The 18,707-nt window shown below is 31.0% G+C and overlaps 1 protein-coding gene across 1 annotated transcript; it reads left to right on the top strand.

The window, feature by feature from the left end:
- Positions 1 to 2,036: 2,036 nt before the first annotated feature.
- LOC106773086 (seed linoleate 9S-lipoxygenase-2-like) lies at positions 2,037 to 17,102 on the top strand. The gene is made up of 18 exons (XM_022786282.1): positions 2,037 to 2,320; positions 6,579 to 6,844; positions 6,950 to 7,190; positions 7,406 to 7,705; positions 7,803 to 7,888; positions 7,977 to 8,078; positions 8,171 to 8,481; positions 8,593 to 8,856; positions 8,962 to 9,724; positions 9,855 to 9,904; positions 13,348 to 13,640; positions 13,885 to 14,171; positions 14,304 to 14,544; positions 14,637 to 14,957; positions 15,064 to 15,149; positions 15,233 to 15,648; positions 15,751 to 16,014; positions 16,241 to 17,102. Exons 1-18 carry the CDS (start codon positions 2,188 to 2,190, stop codon positions 16,992 to 16,994), a joined length of 5,178 nt encoding a protein of 1,725 aa, XP_022642003.1. The 5' UTR covers positions 2,037 to 2,187; the 3' UTR covers positions 16,995 to 17,102.
- The last annotated feature ends 1,605 nt before the right edge of the window (positions 17,103 to 18,707 follow it).

Below are 18,707 nucleotides of genomic sequence, written 5' to 3'. Positions count from 1 at the left end.
AAAGTGAACCAACTTGTGAGTAAGAACTGATTAGTTTATCACCAATTTTTGATGAATCCTTTACAGTAGTCTTATCAGATGCAGACACGAACTTCACCTTGTATGTAGCAGCTTTGACCACTTTAATTCCAAATTTAGTTCCTTGGGATATGTTTACAGTATGATCATCAGCATAAACCCCATGGGATATTGTTCTCTTCTTCAGAATATAACATCTATTGTTCTGTTCACAACTCTTCCCATAGGTATAATCTATGTCAAATTCCATTTTCTTTTTCAGATGATAAACTTTACCAGTTGTTGCTCGTCTTTGCTTCAGCTGCTGGCCATATGAACCAGATGATCTTGGCCGTTGAACTGGTTGCCATCCATCCTCACCATCAGCATGTGCTTCGGACAAGATTTCAACAAAAACTTGTTTTTCATCCGAGGTCTTTTCTCCCACGAACCTTAAACCTGAACTTCCCCCAATTTCATTTGGATTTCATAATTGCAGAGGAGAATGGGGCTTTCCCAACTTTGCCCTCACTTTGAACTCCATTTTTTAATTCAAAAATAAAAAAAATAGTTCAATCACGTTTTTAATGTCATGTAATAAAAAACTACACAATCAGCATGCCTTTCTTAACTGCTTTTGATGAAATGACGGAAAGCCTTTATTTGATTCAATTTTACAAAAATAAAGACTCAATTGAGATGTCGAAAAAAAATGGGACCTATTTGAGATTTTGGACGAAAATAGGGACCTGAAGTGACATTAAACCTTATTTTTATCAATTTAATTGCATTCTAGATCTTTAAATTATTCTAGTAAATTTGATTCTTTTCTTTATTCAAAAGTTCTTTAATGTTAATGGATATTTTTAGTAAAAATATATACATTATAGGCTTTTTATTAATAAGTTTACACTTGTATCTAATATATTAGGACTTATTAAATAGTGGTATGAATCTTATAGTAAAAATTAGAGATATATTATTTAATGTTTTTATATTGATTTGGTGGATGAAATACATCCTCAATAAAATATTTATTGCATAAGTATTTTTATCAATTTAACTGCATTATGTAGCATTTCAAATTTTAAGGGATCAATAGACTTACTTAACCTATTTTTCTATCCTTACTGAGAATTATTAGTCATTCATATCACAACCTACAAAAGTAGACGCGATTGATTGATAGTAAAGTACATTTATATCTATACTTCATAACTAGTTTATTAAAAGATAATGATACTTAGATGATATTTAAATATTGTCAAAAAAAATGTTGTCTAAATATCATTATGTTTTACTAAACTCTTCCTACACAAATCTTCTATTTATTTTTATGTTATAAAGACGATTTACCTGTATAAATTAAATATTTTAATTTGAATGGAAAATCTTAAAGATGAAATTGTACAGATAAAAGGTTTGATAAATTTATCGGTGGAAGTAACTGTCAAATGATAAAAATAACATTTTTACATGCTTTTCTATAAATTACTTTGCACTTCTCGATAAACATATTTTGGAATAATTGTCCTTTTATTATTTATAAATAAAATATATTTTACTATTAGATTTCCATATTAGCAATTCTATTATTGTTATTCTTATATTATATGTAAATATTCTGAACTAAGTGTAAAATAAAATAAATTATATGCACTAAGCAATGTTATATTCTTTATGCTGATTAATCGAATTTTCAAAATAGTTTGAAATATATATCTTCAAATTTATATAAAAACTAAATAAGAAAACTGCTTATACTTTACTTTATGTAAGAATATTTAATAAAGTAAGAATGGGATGATACATATTAAAGATAAAATAGTCATAAAAAATAAATTTTTATAAAAAAAAAAAAAGTAATGTTAAATAAATATAAAAAAATTATATATATGTATCAAAAAATATATATTTATTTATTTAATAATGCATCTTGTATTATCGTATCTGTCATTTTTCATTTTACATGTTTAATCATTGTCCTTTTTTTCTTGTCATTTACCCCGAACATGGTGGGTGTGTATTGTCACCTTCCATTCGTCCCATTATGCAAAAACTCTGAGTGAATTTCTGTATATATTTTACTCATAAGATGGAGTGAAGCAGAAAATTATCTTTGAAATAAGCTTCTTTGTAGGAACAAGGCTCTCCCACAGCCTCTGCAACTGTGTTTTTAAGGTGACAAACATGTCGAACGGTCGCAAAATGAAGGGGACACTGGTTTTGATGACGAAGAATGTGTTGAACTTCAATCACAAAGTTACAAAAGCTGATGCCATCTGCACCTCTAAGATTGAGATGCGATTGCTCGGTGCTGCTGGTTTGTTTCTTCCTTTTCTCATATATAAACCATGCGAAATAACATTGATATATATATATATATATATATATATATATATATATATATATATATATATATATATATATATATATATACACACACACTTGGGGCGTAAGGCTTTTCTTTAGTCTCGTTTGAGATAATTTTGAATAAAAGGAGTCCTTTTAAAGATGAGTTAGAACTTACTCATAAGTGATAAAGTTGACACATTTATTCTTCAATCAATATTATTATTAATTATTGTCACAATTAGCATAAAATAATAAAAATTCTTGTTTTGGGTGTGTGTCATGTATAAAAAATTTATTATTTATAAGAAAATATTTGAGATTATTTGTAAGGATCATGATTATTTAGAACGAGGTGGTTTGAGTGAATTTGTGAAGAAATTATGGAGAGAGAAAATTATGTCTGAGATAGAGAGGAGGTGAGACCATATTTTGTGTAAATAAATATTTTCGTATTTCTAAATATTCCTTTATTATTTTACTTTAATGAAATAAATTTCACAAAATGTTAATAGACCAAAATTAAATCTAGTTATTCAATTTTAAAATATTTATTACAATTAAAATAAAAATAATTTATTATTGATAGTAATTATTGTTGTTGAAAAGTTTAAGTCGATGCAAATTTAAACAATCGGGTTATGTTAGATTAAATTAAAACTTAAATTCTACTTTGTTTTTAAAGATGATATGAGTCTCTATAATTTGGTATACCCTAGTAGTCGGTTACATGGGTATTTTGTATCATTATCTCTCTCTTTTTTAATTAACTTAATAAATATTAGTGTTGTATAAACAAATTAGCTTACTTAAGCATTTAGTACGGAATCTTGAGCTAGTTAATCTATCTCAACTTATTTATTAATAAGTTTAACTCCTCGGAGTATTTGTATGAAAATATCAAGTGGATCATCATATTTTCGAAATATTTTATTATGTGGATTTTTTTATAATTTAAGAGATTATGATATAGCAATTCTTGATCGATTTCTTCTTCTCCTTTCTTTTGATCTTCTATCTCGCGTAAGGAAAGTGGTCGCGATGGCGCGACCAAGCGGCATTTGTGGTGGCTCGCGACAACATGTTGAGCGTTCTTCTTCTTTTCTCTCTTTTTTTACCCTGTTTTGTGTTGCAAGGAGGAACTTCTTTCCTCTCTTTTCTGGAAGGAAAATAATTTAGGAGGAATAATTTATGGCTTAGGTTTCTTTTCTTTTAATTACTTATAAAAAGTTAATTGTGAAAATGGATGATTTAGAACCCAAAAGCAGTGCCATTGAGAGGCACCATAGATGCGAGAAGCTCGGTGCAAGCCATTTTCCCCTGTTTTGCTCTAACCCTAAGAGAGTGAAAAAACCCTCTTATGTCTGGGTCACGATTCTTATGTGTTCTCTGGTTGTTGATGAAGGCGTGATCTGTGTTTTTAATGGAGATTGCAAGGCAGGTAGAGAAAAAGCTCGCGGTGGCACAAAGGTTGGGCAAAGGTGAAGGAACGTCGCGAGGCAAATGCGAATCTGAGTTTTCTAGTTCTTATTGTTTCTTTGATTTGCAAGTTGTGATGGTTTCACGTTTTGCAGAGGCAAGGGCTGCTCGCGGTGGTGCTTAATGGCAGAGGCATGGCGCCCGCGATTAGGTTTCTATGCTTCTCTAGTTGTCTTTGCAGGTTAAGGTTGTTGGCGAGGATGATGGAGGTGCAGAGCTTTGTGGTTGTGGTCATGGAAGCGCGACTTGGGATTTCTGGGTGGTGCGATTCGGCTTTCTGGTACGATAGTGATAGCGTCTTCGCGACGACTTTCCGGGGCTAAGGTTTTGCAAAGGGTTCTGTGAAAATTTAACGGATATGGCTTAATTAGTTTAATTTTTCAAATATTTGGACCTAATTGAGATATTTTACAAATATTATGACCCAATTGAGACAATTGGAAATATGAGGACCCACTTGAGATTCCCATACAAATACGAAGATCATTCGAGGATTTAAACCTTATTAATAAGTTGAAAAAAAATTCAATTCGGTCTTTTGATGGGTTCATAGTTGGCTCAATGACTCAATTATTTTTATTTCAATTAGAAGAATAACAAACAATTTCTAATTCAAATTTAAATAAAGGAGTTAAATTTTATTTATGATTAATCAAACATAAGATTTTATTCACACTATATCACTCTCCTCAACAAAATTTTTAATGGTTTCATAGCAATTCAATGTTTTTTTTATAAAAATTGAGTTACTAAGTATAGATTTGTGAATTTTTCATATTGCATAATTATTTCATACAAAAATAATTTCATGCAACGTGAGGTTTCAATATTTTATAAAAGGGTTAAATATGCTTTTAGTCCCTGAAGTTTCACTGATTTTTGGTTTTAGTCCCTGCATGAAACATTGATTGTATTTCATTCTCTAAGTATGATAATTCTTATTATTAGTCCCTACAAACAGACTCCGTTAGTGTAAACAGTGATGTGGCTAACGGCAGAACCACGTAGACTCACCATTGCTTGCCATGTTGACATTGGGATTTAAAAAATTTTCTTTGCACGTGAGTCTGAGATTAATTACGGATCAATTAGGGTTAATTTAGGGCAAATTGGATTTTACGAATTGGGAAAAAGTTAGTTATTTGAAAGATTATTCGAACTCCACCGACGATCTCGAAACACAGTTGTTTGAAAGATTAGTTGTTTGATCCAGCCGTGGTTCTGCCGGGGATCTAAAAAAGAAGCTTTCTTCATAACTCGGTAATACGAATCCTCAGCTTCTTTCTAGAACCGCAATTCTTCTAAATTTTGATTTCTTCTTTGCCGTTCCTAAACCCTAACATCCTTTTTGCTTCTGTTACTTGAGGGCATCAATTCTACTGTTTTGCCCTGGAAACGCTTGAAATCGAGCAATTAAGGTGCTGTAAGAGGAAACCTTTCGTTTTTCCTTTTCTTTTTTGGTGAACTTTTTTTTTTGGAAAAAGTAGGTATCTGTTGTGGAAAATGGGTCGTCAGCGAAAATAGAAAGTGCAGGGAATGAGACTAAATATATTACCTTTTTTGTGTGTGAAAATTGTAGGGGGTGAGTTGTGTTCCTGTTGATAAAGATTTCTTACAGTTGGGTTTTTGTGTTTATCCTTTTAGGGGTTTGGAATGAAGTGTTGGGAATGGTTAGAAGGTTGATTGTTTAGCATTTAGGCGAGGAGATGGATTCTGCAAGGAGTTGGCTTCAGAAGTTCCAGCCTCGAGATAGAACCAGGGCTGCTGCGAAGAAGAAGGAGGATACTATTGGAGGAAACGAGGATTTGAATGCGGCGGAGGATGAAGCAGTGCTTTCCAATGTCACGAAACAGAAGGTGGCCGCAGCAAAGCAGTACATTGAAAATCATTACAAGGAGCAAATGAAGAGCCTTCAGGAGAGCAAATGAAGAGCCTTCAGGAGAGCAAATGAAGAGCCTTCAGGAGTGAAGGTGGAAGGCTACGTGGTTCTGCCGTTAGCCACATCACTGTTTACACTAACGAAGTCTGTTTGTAGGGACTAATAATAAGAATTATCATACTTAGAGGATAAAATGCCATCAATGTTTCATGCAGAGACTAAAACCAAAAATCAGTGAAACTTCATGGACTAAAAACATATTTAACCCTTTATAAAATGATTAATCCAACAAAAAATACTTTTTAGAAAATTGAATGGGTTGGTAAACCAACTTGATTCAGCATGAGTTTAACTCAAATGAACCAGATTCAAAATTGACCCACATCAAAATTTAAATTTTTTTAATTCCATCCGACCATTGTGAATTGGTTTAGCTCAAGAGTTCTAACTCGTTTTAATAACACTAAAAAAAATATGTTTAATTATAAAGTGTCTCTTATTGTTAATTTAGATAAATTTTTTATATTTTAAATTTTATTATACAATACTTATAATCATTTTAACAGACAACATTCATTTTATTTAAGAATTTAATGACATTATCAAAAATTAATTTTCAAATATCTCTAATGTTTCGGAATATTAATTATTTTTAATCATTATATTTTTTAATTTTAAAAATTTCTACAATTTAAATTTTATGTAAAACTTGAAAATTTAGTTTCGAGATAACCAAATTCTAACATTTTTTTAGCCACTAGAGAGATCAAAATAAAAATAAATAATAGTATATGAATATGGCATCAGGAAAATTTTTCCTTTGATGGAAAAAAATTGTCTTTTTGAAGTTTCATAAACATACCTTTTTTAGGTAAGGATTCAAAGAAAGCCTTGTGGGAGAAACATCCTGCTTCGCCATCAAACTCGGGACATGGAGAAGATTCATTCAGTGTTACTTTTGAATTGGATAAGAATTTTAAAACTCCAGAAGCATTTTCCATCAAAAACTCAATGCAATCTGAGTTTTTCCTTGTCAGTCTCACCCTTGAAGGCAATTCAAATGACGGAACCATTCACTTTGTTTGCAATTCATGGATTTACAGAGCTCAAGAAAAACGTACTTTCTTTGTCAACAAGGTAACTAAGCTCTGCACCTGCAAACAACATATGAAATTTAAATACTGCAGTTCACGAAATTTATCCTTAACAAGTGACTGAAGAAATTCGTTGAACATGCTGCAGGCGTATCTTCCGGATAAAACTCCAAAATTTTTGGTAGAGCACAGAAAAAAGGAATTGAAAAGTCTGAGAGGAGATGGAAAAGGAACACGCAAAGAACATGATAGGATCTATGATTATGATGTGTATAATGATTTGGGCAACCCAGACACGAGAGCAGATCTTGTTCGTCCTGTTCTTGGAGGTTCTAGTGCCTATCCTTACCCTCGCAGAGGAAGAACAGGCAGAAAAGCAACAAATACAGGTTAAGGTTTAGTTTGTCTCAATGACATTGTGCCATGAGAAATACTAAATTATTGTGCTTGTGTTACTAAAATATCTCTTATTTAATCATGTTTTTGGATAGTGTGGGGGTGTTGTTACATGTGTTATATGCATTATAACTCAGAAATTTATTTTCTTTTTATTATAATTATTGAGGATACAAAAATGATTTCTCTTTTATCTGATAATGAACAGACAAGAACAGTGAGACACCAAGCAGCCACACTTACATTCCGAGAGATGAAAATTTTGGTCACTTGAAGTCGTCAGACTTCCTTATATATGGAATAAAGCTCTTTTCAGAGAATGTCACTACTCAGTTTAAGTCTGATTCTGGTTTAAGGAATGAGTTTGATAAGTTTGATGACATTCATGAACTCTTTGAAAGAGGACTACCTCATAATCTTCCAGAAGACGTAGTCAGAAACATTAAGGAAATCTCCCCCATTATTGGTGAACGGTTCCTTAAGTTTCCAACACCTGATGTCATCAGAGGTATTCTGTATTTATATGTCACACCTATGTATCAAGTAAAATAAGCTACTATTACTTGACATTAAACTCTATTTGTTTTCCATAAAATTTGGAGCAGTTAGTAAGTCTGCATGGATGACTGATGATGAATTTGGAAGAGAGATGCTTGCTGGAGTTAATCCTTGCGTAATTCAACGCCTTCAAGTAAATAATGCTTTACTGTTTAGTAACATAGAATGATTTGGTTTCATATCATCTTAATTTACTCACAATGTTCTTTAATGAATGACAGGAGTTCCCTCCAAAGAGTAAGCTAGATGCTTCTAAGTATGGTGATCAAACTAGCACAATCACCAGAGAACATTTGAAGAAAAACCTTGGTAACGTTGAAGAGGTGAATGATACATGTAAACCCCATGGAAAAATCACACATGAATATCCATTTAACCATGACACTGAAAGATTATCATTATGTTTGTTCAACAGGCACTGAATGATAACAAATTGTTCATATTAGATTACCATGATGCATTCTTACCATATCTGAAGAAGATCAATGAATTGCCCACCACAAAGTCTTACGCCACAAGGACAATATTCCTTTTCTTGAAAGATGATGGCACATTGAAGCCTTTGGCTATTGAATTAAGTCTACCAAATCCTGAGGGAGATAGGTTTGGTGCTCATAGTACAGTCATCTTGCCTGAAAAACAAGGCGTTAAAGGCACAATTTGGCAATTGGCCAAGGCTTATGTTCTGGTAAACGACTCCAGTTATCATCAACTCGTGACCCACTGGTACATATAAATTCTCCCATTTGTCATCCCTTATCATGAAAGAACTATCAATTTTTTGAATTTATCAAGTGCTTCTTAATTGATTTGGTTTGCCATATCATGTGATAACAGGTTAAATACTCACGCCATAATCGAGCCATTTGTCATAGCAACAAATAGAAATCTCAGTGTGCTCCACCCTATTCATAAACTTCTATCACCACACTATCGTGGCACCATGAATGTTAACGGAATTGCTCGACAATCACTCTTCAACGCAGGTGGCATTATTGAGCAATCTTTTATGCCTGGTCCTCACGCTTTGGAAATATCTTCAGCAGCTTACAAGAATTGGGTTTTCACTGATCAAGCCCTTCCTAATGATCTTGTCAAGAGGTAAATGTTTATTATATACAAGTAGCTAGCCTTTAATGCCCTCAACTTTATCAGTAGCTGCCTGAGATGTGAATAACAAGTGCTTTGTGTTCCTTCATGATTCAGAGGAATGGCGATTAAGGATCCATCTGCCCCACATGGACTTCGTCTTGTGATAGAAGACTACCCTTATGCTGTTGATGGACTAGAGATTTGGAGTGCTATAGAGAGATGGGTTAAGGACTATGTCGACTTGTATTATTTCAAAGACAGTGATGTTAATAACGACACTGAACTCGGAGACTGGTGGAAGGAAGTTGTTAAGAAGGGTCACGGTGACTTAAAAGATAAGCCATGGTGGCCTAAGTTGAAAACTCTTCAAGATCTGTATCAAATTTGCAGTATTATCATATGGACTGCTTCAGGTCTGCATGCAGCTGTTAATTTCGGACAATATCCTTATGGTGGATTTATCCTCAACCGTCCAACTCTTAGCAGAAGATTGATCCCGGAAAAAGGAAAAGCAGAAGGATTAGAATATGATGAGATGGAGAAGAATCCTGAAAAGGCTTATTTGAGAACATTTACACCTAAGTACGAGACTCTTATGCACCTTTCAGTGATAGAGATATTGTCAAGACATGCTTCTGATGAGGTGTACCTTGGACAGAGGGACAATCCAAATTGGATTGATGACAAAAAGGCTCTTCGAGCTTTTGAAAAGTTTGGAGAAAAGCTGAAGGAAATTGAAGATAAAATCATGGAGAGGAACAAAGATTCAAGGCTTAGAAACCGTGTTGGATCGGTTCAGATGCCTTACACTTTGCTTGTTCCTAGCTGTGAAGATGAAGGTCTCACTTTCAGAGGAATTCCCAACAGTATCTCTATCTAAAGGGTTTCTTATATTTAATTTCTTTGCAAATCTTGCTCTCAAAGACAACTGAATAAATGTGCCAACTTATCTTGCTATATGCTTAAGTGTTGTGTGTGGTTGCTATCATTCTGTATCTGTATTCAAGTTTGGAATAAAATCTCTGAATGTTGGGAACTTGGATTTTTACTTGGACTTGTAACATATTTTCACTCTGAATTTGGAATGCTGTCCCTAAATTTTAGGAGAATAATATGTTAATATATATTTTTTATAACAATATTTTGAAATAATATGCATTTTTATATAATATATGGGTCATTTTTTTATTAGATTTAAAATACATCAATACAATAACAAATAAATAATAAATAAAAAGAAAATAACAAATAAAATATCAGAATGTCATAAAAATATTTGTACCAAAATATTTTTTTTCCTAAATTTTGTACCCCATGAAAAATAAGCTTTGACTCCATTAATGGTTATAGAGTGAAGGAGTGGAATAAGTACGTAGTTTCAAAAAGTTAGGATGTAAATATCAAATGTCTTCAACTATGTCTATATTATCCAAAGTCTCAAGGGAATGATTTTTGCATCAAAAACTTTATAATTTAAAAGAACTGTAATTATTTTAATAGAGAGGGTAATTGACTCTTTTTACAAGTTTTAAGACTCGATTTCCGAAAAAAAATATCCACTTGATACTGACACAAATAGATTTAAACCTTTAAATTAAAATAATTACTTTTTAAATTTAAATAATTACAAAAATATTGTTTGAGTATTGCAAAAGTATTTAGAGAAATAAAGTATCTAACATTTGTGAATATTCCTCATTCTTCTCCATCTATAAATATATATCTTTTGTTTTTTTCAAAAACACACAACACACTTTCGTTACATTTTTTTTTATTTTCTCATTCTCTTTTCTTTCTCATATATCTTTTATAATATTATGGGTATATTTATTTTTTAAAAGAGTTTTTGTTATTAGTTATGAGATTTTTAAAAATATGAGAACCTTCTATTGTATCATAAGATACTTACACAACACATTGAATAAATCTTTAAAAACGGTAAATCTACATGTCTTAATAAATCTATCTAATTCGTGTTTTCGTCATTTTTTAAAATAATTTTAAGAATTTATGATTAAAATCAACAATCCTAAAATACGAAGACCAAACACGAAAACCAAATAAGAGTTTAAATCTTATTTAAAAAAAATTATATTTAAATTAATAGTTAATTAATGTACTAAGAGAATTTAAAACAGTGATTGATTAAATGAAGAGATATAAACTTAAATACATCAAAGAAAATTTTAATTAATTTCATGACTTAGAAATGATGGCCTATAGGAGGAAGACTTTAATAGATATGGAGAAAGTTAGTTTGGAAGAAATATAAGATAAAGAGAGTCAACGATAGGATATAAGTCATTGTAAGAAGTGAAGGACAAGAAGATAGATGAAACATTGAAGGAAAAAGCTAAGAAATTAATAAAAAAATGTTAACATCTCTCTCTAAATTAACTATACATCAATGAGAAGAAGACAGGTTGGTATAAACCGTGGCAGAAATGTTTCTGTCTTTCTGCTGCTCTTTACGCAACACGTTTTTTTCATTTCCCTCACTCTTGTCTCAACATAGGTGGTTGAAACTCGTCAGTAAATTACGTAACAGTATTTAAAGAATGGGTTAAATATGTTTTTATATAGTTTGGGGGCGATTTTGGTTTTAGTTTATTTTTAAATTATGGTACAATTTAGTCTTTCAATTTTAGAAAACTTTGATTTTAGTCTTTTTTTACTAATTTTTTTTAACTTTATTTGTTGTTTCATACACATTTCATTATAGCATTTGGATTGTTTACACTATTTGACACATTTTTGCTTCAATGTTAACTAAAAACGTGCTTGAAACAACAAATAAAGTTAAAAAAATTGGTAAAAAAAACTAAAATCAGAGTTTTCTAAAGTTGAAGGATTAAATTATACCATAGTTTGAAAATGGATTAAAACCAAAATTGTCCCAAAGAGTATAGAGACTAAAAACATATTTAACCCTTAGAAAATTAAGCAATAAAATTAAAAATCAATATATTATACTTTTAGAAAATTTGAAATTGTGTATTATAAAAAGATGGTGTGAATTATCCAAATGTGAAACTAATAAATGAACTTGAATGCTTATCGCTGCCATCAGCAAGTGTGGTACGTAGAAGTAGTGAAAAAGTAAAAGCAAATGTGAAATGGAGAAAAATAATGTACGAAAAACCAAATTATTAATGCCTCCACTGTCTTCACATTACCGCTCTGGCCAATAGAAGGGATTTTAATTTTTATTAATATTTTTAAATATTTGGTTACAAATATTATAAGTTTTCCTTTATAAAAAGTTACTTTTATAAACTCATTACATTATTTGGATAATTTCGATTATTAACTTACTATTAATGTTTGCAAAAAATTAATAAATATTTTAGTTGTCATAAAATTTTATTTACGTGGAATTATGTAATATTTTATATAATTTTTTCATTTTTATTTCATTGTTATCTTGCATTTTAATTTGAAATTTATATAATTATAATTTCTTTTTAAGTATTTAACATTGAATAAATAAATGAGAAAATGTCATTTTAATATTTAATATTTAATAATATGATATTTTCTTTATCATGAATTTTATTTTCTTTTAAAAAAAAATCAATTAATTAACATTGAAACAAACAAATTTATACCTATTAAATATGAGTACAAGAATAAGGATGTATATATTTTTTTAAAAAAAAATAAGTATGAGATAATAAAATCTTCCTTTGTCTTGTCTTTATCATCCTTAATATGATTGATTTAATTTTTGTTTTAGTATTTAATTTATAAAATAAATCGATATATTTTTTAGTAGGTTTCAATTTTTTTTGTCATTTAAATGTATGATGTTTTGTTTGAGGCAGTAAAATGATCAAATAAGCATATCATCCTCAAGATATGAGACTTAATTTAAAAATATAAATATTTTAAATATTTAATAAAATATTTTTATAATAAAAACTTAATTAAAAAATGTTTAAAATTTATTTAAGTTACTTTTTTTTATATGAAAATATGAAATTATTGATATAACATGTCACTTCAATAAACTCAAATGATAGATATTTAATTAAAAAGATGTAAATGTTAGACATTTAATAAAGCAAATATTTTGATAGACACTGAAGTTTAATACATATTTTTATATCGCTTTTACATTTATGTTGTCTATTTTCAATCTTTCTGGTTGCCATCGTTATGGTTTTATTATGGAATCCAAGTCAAAATACCAAGATACCATTATAAAATACATATGGTAAATAGTGAATAATAATGTTTAACGTGATTATCCATACACATTTTAGAAAAGAATTATCAGTGGTTAAATTGACATGAGAAATGAAAGTGATTTGACTTTTATACGAAATAAATAATATTAACAAGGAAATAGCATGGAAAATGAGATTATAAAAGGAATATATATAAAGGGAAAGTAAAAGTGATAGTAATTAATACTATGTTATGGTAGTTGTGAAGAATGAAGAATGTGAACCCACCTCCATTATTTTATCTTACATTAGTTTTTCTATAAATTCAAAGGCACAAGCTTAGGCCTTCTTCAATCAACTTTCCAAAAGCAAGAAATAGCATAAAAATGTTTTCAGGGATTCAAGGACTGTTGAACAGAAGCAAGAAGTTGAAGGGAACTGTGGTGTTGATGCATAAGAATGTGCTGGATATCAACGCCATTAAGTCAGCTAAAAGCGCCGCCGGTATCCTCCGCGGCGCCGCCGGTGTCGTCAGTGATCTGGTGGGAAACTCAGTCGACACTCTCACTTGCTGTGTGGGACGATCTGTGGCTCTCTGGTTGATCAGCGCCACCGCTGCCGATGGTAGCTATCTTCTTTTCTCACTACTGCTTCAGTACACTTTGCCACCTTTAGTTTCTGTTTCAGTATATTATATCTTTTCTATAATGACGAAGTTAACTTTGTAAAAGCTACATTCTAAGTATTTTTAGAAATTGTAGTGATCTCTAAGTATTTTATATTTTTAAAATATATGTGAAAAATGTTATATTAATATTTTGGTGAATGACCAAAAGACATTCTTAAATAGTTTTGTTAACTTCTGTAGGAAATGGACATGGAAAAGTGGGAAAGAAGACATATCTGGAAGGAATTATTACCTCGATACCAACTTTGGGAGCTGGCCAATGTGCATTTGATATTCATTTTGAATGGGACAGTGACATGGGAATTCCTGGAGCCTTTTTAATACAAAATCATATGCAACTTGAGTTCTTCCTAGTCAGTTTAACTCTTGAAGATATTCCTAATCATGGAACCATGCACTTTTCTTGTAACTCTTGGCTTTACAACTATAAAAATTACGAAAAGGATCGTATTTTCTTTGCCAACGAGGTAAACTGTTACTTTCAGCAAGTATATATGCATGTTGGTTATTGATTATCATGAAAAAAAAGAAAAAGTATAACCTAGTTCGTTTGCAAGATTTTTGTTTTGATATGAACGTTAAAGAAATGTACGTTGCAGACATATATTCCAAGTGAAACACCAGGACCACTAGTGAGTTACAGAGAGGCAGAATTGCAGACTCTAAGAGGAAATGGAACAGGAAAACGTAAGGAATGTGACAGAATTTATGATTACGATGTTTACAATGATTTGGGCAAACCCGACAGCAGTGAAAACCTTGCTCGCCCAGTTCTTGGAGGATCTGTCACTTATCCCTACCCTCGAAGAGGAAGAACTGGTAGAAAACCTACCAAAAAAGGTTACATTTCTATCTCAGGAACATAACCTAATTTTGTTTTCTTCTGTAGTTCTTCTTGACATAAATTTGTAGCTTTATTCCACTCTTGTCAGATCCCAACAGTGAGAAACTGAGCGATAATTTTTACGTTCCGAGAGATGAAAATTTCGGTCATTTGAAGTCATCTGATTTCCTTACTTATGGGGTAAAAGCTGTATCTCGAAACTTCTTGCCACTGCTCAGATCTTCATTTGATCTGAATTTCACACCAAATGAGTTTGATAGCTTCGAAGATGTACGTCAACTATGTGAAGGTGGAATTAAACTGCATACAGATCTACTCTGCAAAATTAGCCCTTTACCTGTGCTCAAAGAAATCTTTCGCACAGATGGTGAAAACGTCCTCCAGTTTTCAGTGCCTCATGTAATCAGAGGTGTTTTCATATGTGTAGACTTTTATATTTGCACAAACATATACAGTGAATCTTAACAAAACCATGATTGAACTTTGAAAATTATTTTCATTTTTATTTGGAGCAGTTAGTAAATCTGCATGGATGACCGATGAAGAATTTGCAAGAGAGATGATTGCAGGTGTAAATCCTTGCTTGATTACCCGTCTAAAAGTAAGTCCAAGTGTTCTATTCTTTACTTTGAGAGTTGAAGTTGTCTGTCATCTTTCTTCATAATATTCTTTAATGACTGACAGGAGTTTCCACCTCAAAGCAAGTTGGATCCCTCCATCTATGGTGATCAATCCAGTAAAATAACTAAGCAACACTTGGAGATTAACCTTGAAGGGTTCACAGTAGATAAGGCAATTGAAGGCAAGAGACTGTTCATATTAGATCACCATGATGTGTTTATGCCGTTTTTGACAAGGCTAAACGAATTAAAAAATACAAAGGCTTATGCCACGAGGACAATCCTTTTCTTGAAAGATGATGGGACCTTAAAGCCATTGGTCATCGAATTAAGTTTGCCAAATTCAGTTGAACAACGACGTGGTTCCATCAGTAAAGTGATATTGCCCGCAAAACTTGGAGTTGAAAGTACAATTTGGCTGTTAGCCAAGGCTCATGTTATTGTGAATGATTCCTGCTATCATCAGCTCATAAGCCACTGGTCTGAACTCTCTCACTAAAATCATTGCACACAGTTTTAATATATGTATACAAAATTATTCCTAACCCTTTTTCTTATACATATATATAAACGTGGTCACAGGTTGAATACTCATGCTGTAATCGAACCCTTTGTCATATCAACAAACAGAAATCTCAGTGTTCTTCATCCTATTTATAAACTTCTATTTCCTCATTATCGTGACACAATGAATATCAATGCACTTGCTCGGGAATCACTAATCAATGCCGATGGCGTTATAGAGCAATCCTTTTTGGGTGGAAAGTATGCAGTGGAGATATCTTCGGCAGCTTACAAAAATTGGGTGTTTCCTGAGCAAGCCTTACCTACTGATCTTATAAAGAGGTAAGCTATGTGAACATGGAACAAGGGTTTTATGTGAATAGTTTTACTAATTAGTGTCTTATTTTTTACATTCAAATCCAAAAGGGTTGATTCCCTAGTATCTCGTTGGTCTTAAGGCATGCCAAAAACTCACTTTCTTAAATGTTAAAAACTCACTTTCTTAGTGAAAACGCATACAATTTTTCTACATTTGCTGTTAATAACAGTTTTTCTTTGCCTGATTCAGAGGCATGGCTATTAAGGATTCATCTTCTCGAAATGGTCTTAGTCTTGTGATAAAGGACTACCCGTATGCTGTTGATGGATTAGAGATATGGAACGCTATCGAGACATGGGTCCGTGAATATGTCTTGTTGTATTATGTTACAGATGATGCGGTTAAAAAGGATATTGAACTTCAAGCTTGGTGGAAAGAAGTTGTTGAAAAGGGTCACGGTGACTTAAAAGATAAGCCATGGTGGCCTAAATTACACAGTCGTGAAGAGCTGATTCGATCTTGTAGTACCATCATATGGATTGCTTCAGCTTTTCATGCAGCAGTTAATTTTGGACAATATCCTTATGGTGGCTTTATCCTGAATCGTCCAACTCTAAGCAGAAGATTGATTCCAGAAAAGGGAACTCCAGAATATGAAGAGATGACAAAGAATCCTCAAAAGGCTTATTTGAGAACGATTACACCAAAGTATCAGGCTCTTGTTGACCTTTCAGTGATAGAGATATTATCAAGACATGCTTCTGATGAGGTGTACCTTGGACAGAGGGACAATCCAAATTGGACCTCCGATTCAAGGGCTATAGAAGCCTTTAAAAAGTTTGGAAAAAGGCTAAAAGAGATTGAGACAAAAATCTCAGAAAGGAATCATGATCCAAATCTTAAAAATCGAACTGGACCAGCTGAATTGCCTTACACTTTGCTTCTTCCTACTAGTGAAACGGGGTTGACTTTTAGAGGAATTCCCAACAGCATCTCTATCTGAATTTAGGTTGTTTTTAACTTAATATAGTGTTATAATGTCTCTCTGTGTGTATTCTTGTATTGTGCTTAACTTTTTCAGAAGGTTTGTTATGTTATGATTTGTTGTTAGTTTTTCTCCAGTTTAGCTATGGTTAGATTTTGATTTAAACAACTTGTTATAATATTTCAAAACTGAGTTAAGAAGTTTGAAATACTTCAGTTGGTTCTTTACAGTTTTCAGGGAATGAAAGGACGAAAAATACTGATATTCAACTTGAGGAAGTTTCGAGCTATTATAAAAGGAAATGAATCTATCAAGGATTATTATTATTATTATAAGTTAACAATTTCTTTTTAATAATTTTTTTATAATGTCTTACTGTTTTATTGATTTATATATTTGAAATGGATCAACAATGTCACGTAATTTAATGTAAAAAATTTGTCAAAAAATAATTATTAAAAAAACATTTTCTATCTGTTAAATTTTTTTATAAAATTTTCCACAAACAGATCTTGATACCTTAATAACTTTTTCATATAACAATCTTTTACAGCAGATCCATGTCATTATTCTATTAATCCGTTTAAATTTATTTTTAAAAATATATTTAAAATATATCAATCACAAATCATTATAAATGATCAAAATGTTATAAGAAAAAGTGTTTTCCTTACACAACTTTAGGAGTTTGAAGCTATTATATTACGGAAAAAACAAATTTAACAGGATCAATGAAAATACTCTTTATGATGAACTTGAATTATAAATAAATTATTCTTTTTGTAAAAAATTAAATTAATTATCAGGAAATTTAATAAAACAAAAAGTTAATCCTTATTATCATTATTTTTTATTTCATTAAAATGATCTAGTTCTTCATTAAAGTTGTCTTCGGTTGGAATAAGAAAAAATATTAAGGGAGATTTAAAATTATTTTTTGTCTTGAAATTTACTGTTTAATTATTAAATGGAATTTAAGAGTTAAGATTTTTAAATAACAAACTTAATTAACTAAAATGGAAAATTTACAATCTACATAAAAATTAAAAATTTCAAAACTGTTTTTTATAATGAAGATAATATAAATAATAGAAAAGGTTAAACCAATTAATAACAGTTCTATAATCAAAACTTTTTATTAGTTTAAGTGAAAGTCGACTAAACTGAAATGTGGCTAAATTTGGTTGTAATGATAGTCAACCTTTTTATTCTCCATTAATTATGTGTGAATGGAAGCTAGTTTCTCCATGTGAAAAGGATTAAACTAAACAAATCTTACATCTCACAGTTCTAGTTGACAGAGTGTGCAATTCATTATAAATTAATGATATATAGTAGTGGGAAAACCAAACTCAAAAGAGGATTTAGCTTCTAGAAAAAGTTCAAAAATAAAATTTGGATAAGTCTATAAAAATTAAAAAATTTATAACTGTTATAAAATAACTTATGACATAATTATTGGTACGTTCAATTTGCTAAATCTTAATGATAACACAAATATACAACTTGCTTACATTATTTGGTCAAATAGTATATACTTACTATTCACAGAAACAAAAATGAAAACCTATAATATTTGAATTTTTTGAGCATTTTTTTATGCTTGGGAAATATTAATATATTGCTGACCAATTTATTTAGACACGTTTTTTTGGTACTGTTTTAAAATGACTTAGGGCAATATTGTTTTGTGTTTCTAAGTTCAATTTGCCATAACTTTAATGAACATAT

Source organism: Vigna radiata, chromosome 9 (assembly GCF_000741045.1).
Source record: "Vigna radiata var. radiata cultivar VC1973A chromosome 9, Vradiata_ver6, whole genome shotgun sequence".
Taxonomy (NCBI): Eukaryota; Viridiplantae; Streptophyta; class Magnoliopsida; order Fabales; family Fabaceae; genus Vigna; species Vigna radiata.
The sequence above is the reverse complement of the archived record's forward strand: the minus strand, read 5'-3'. Positions and strand labels throughout refer to the sequence as shown.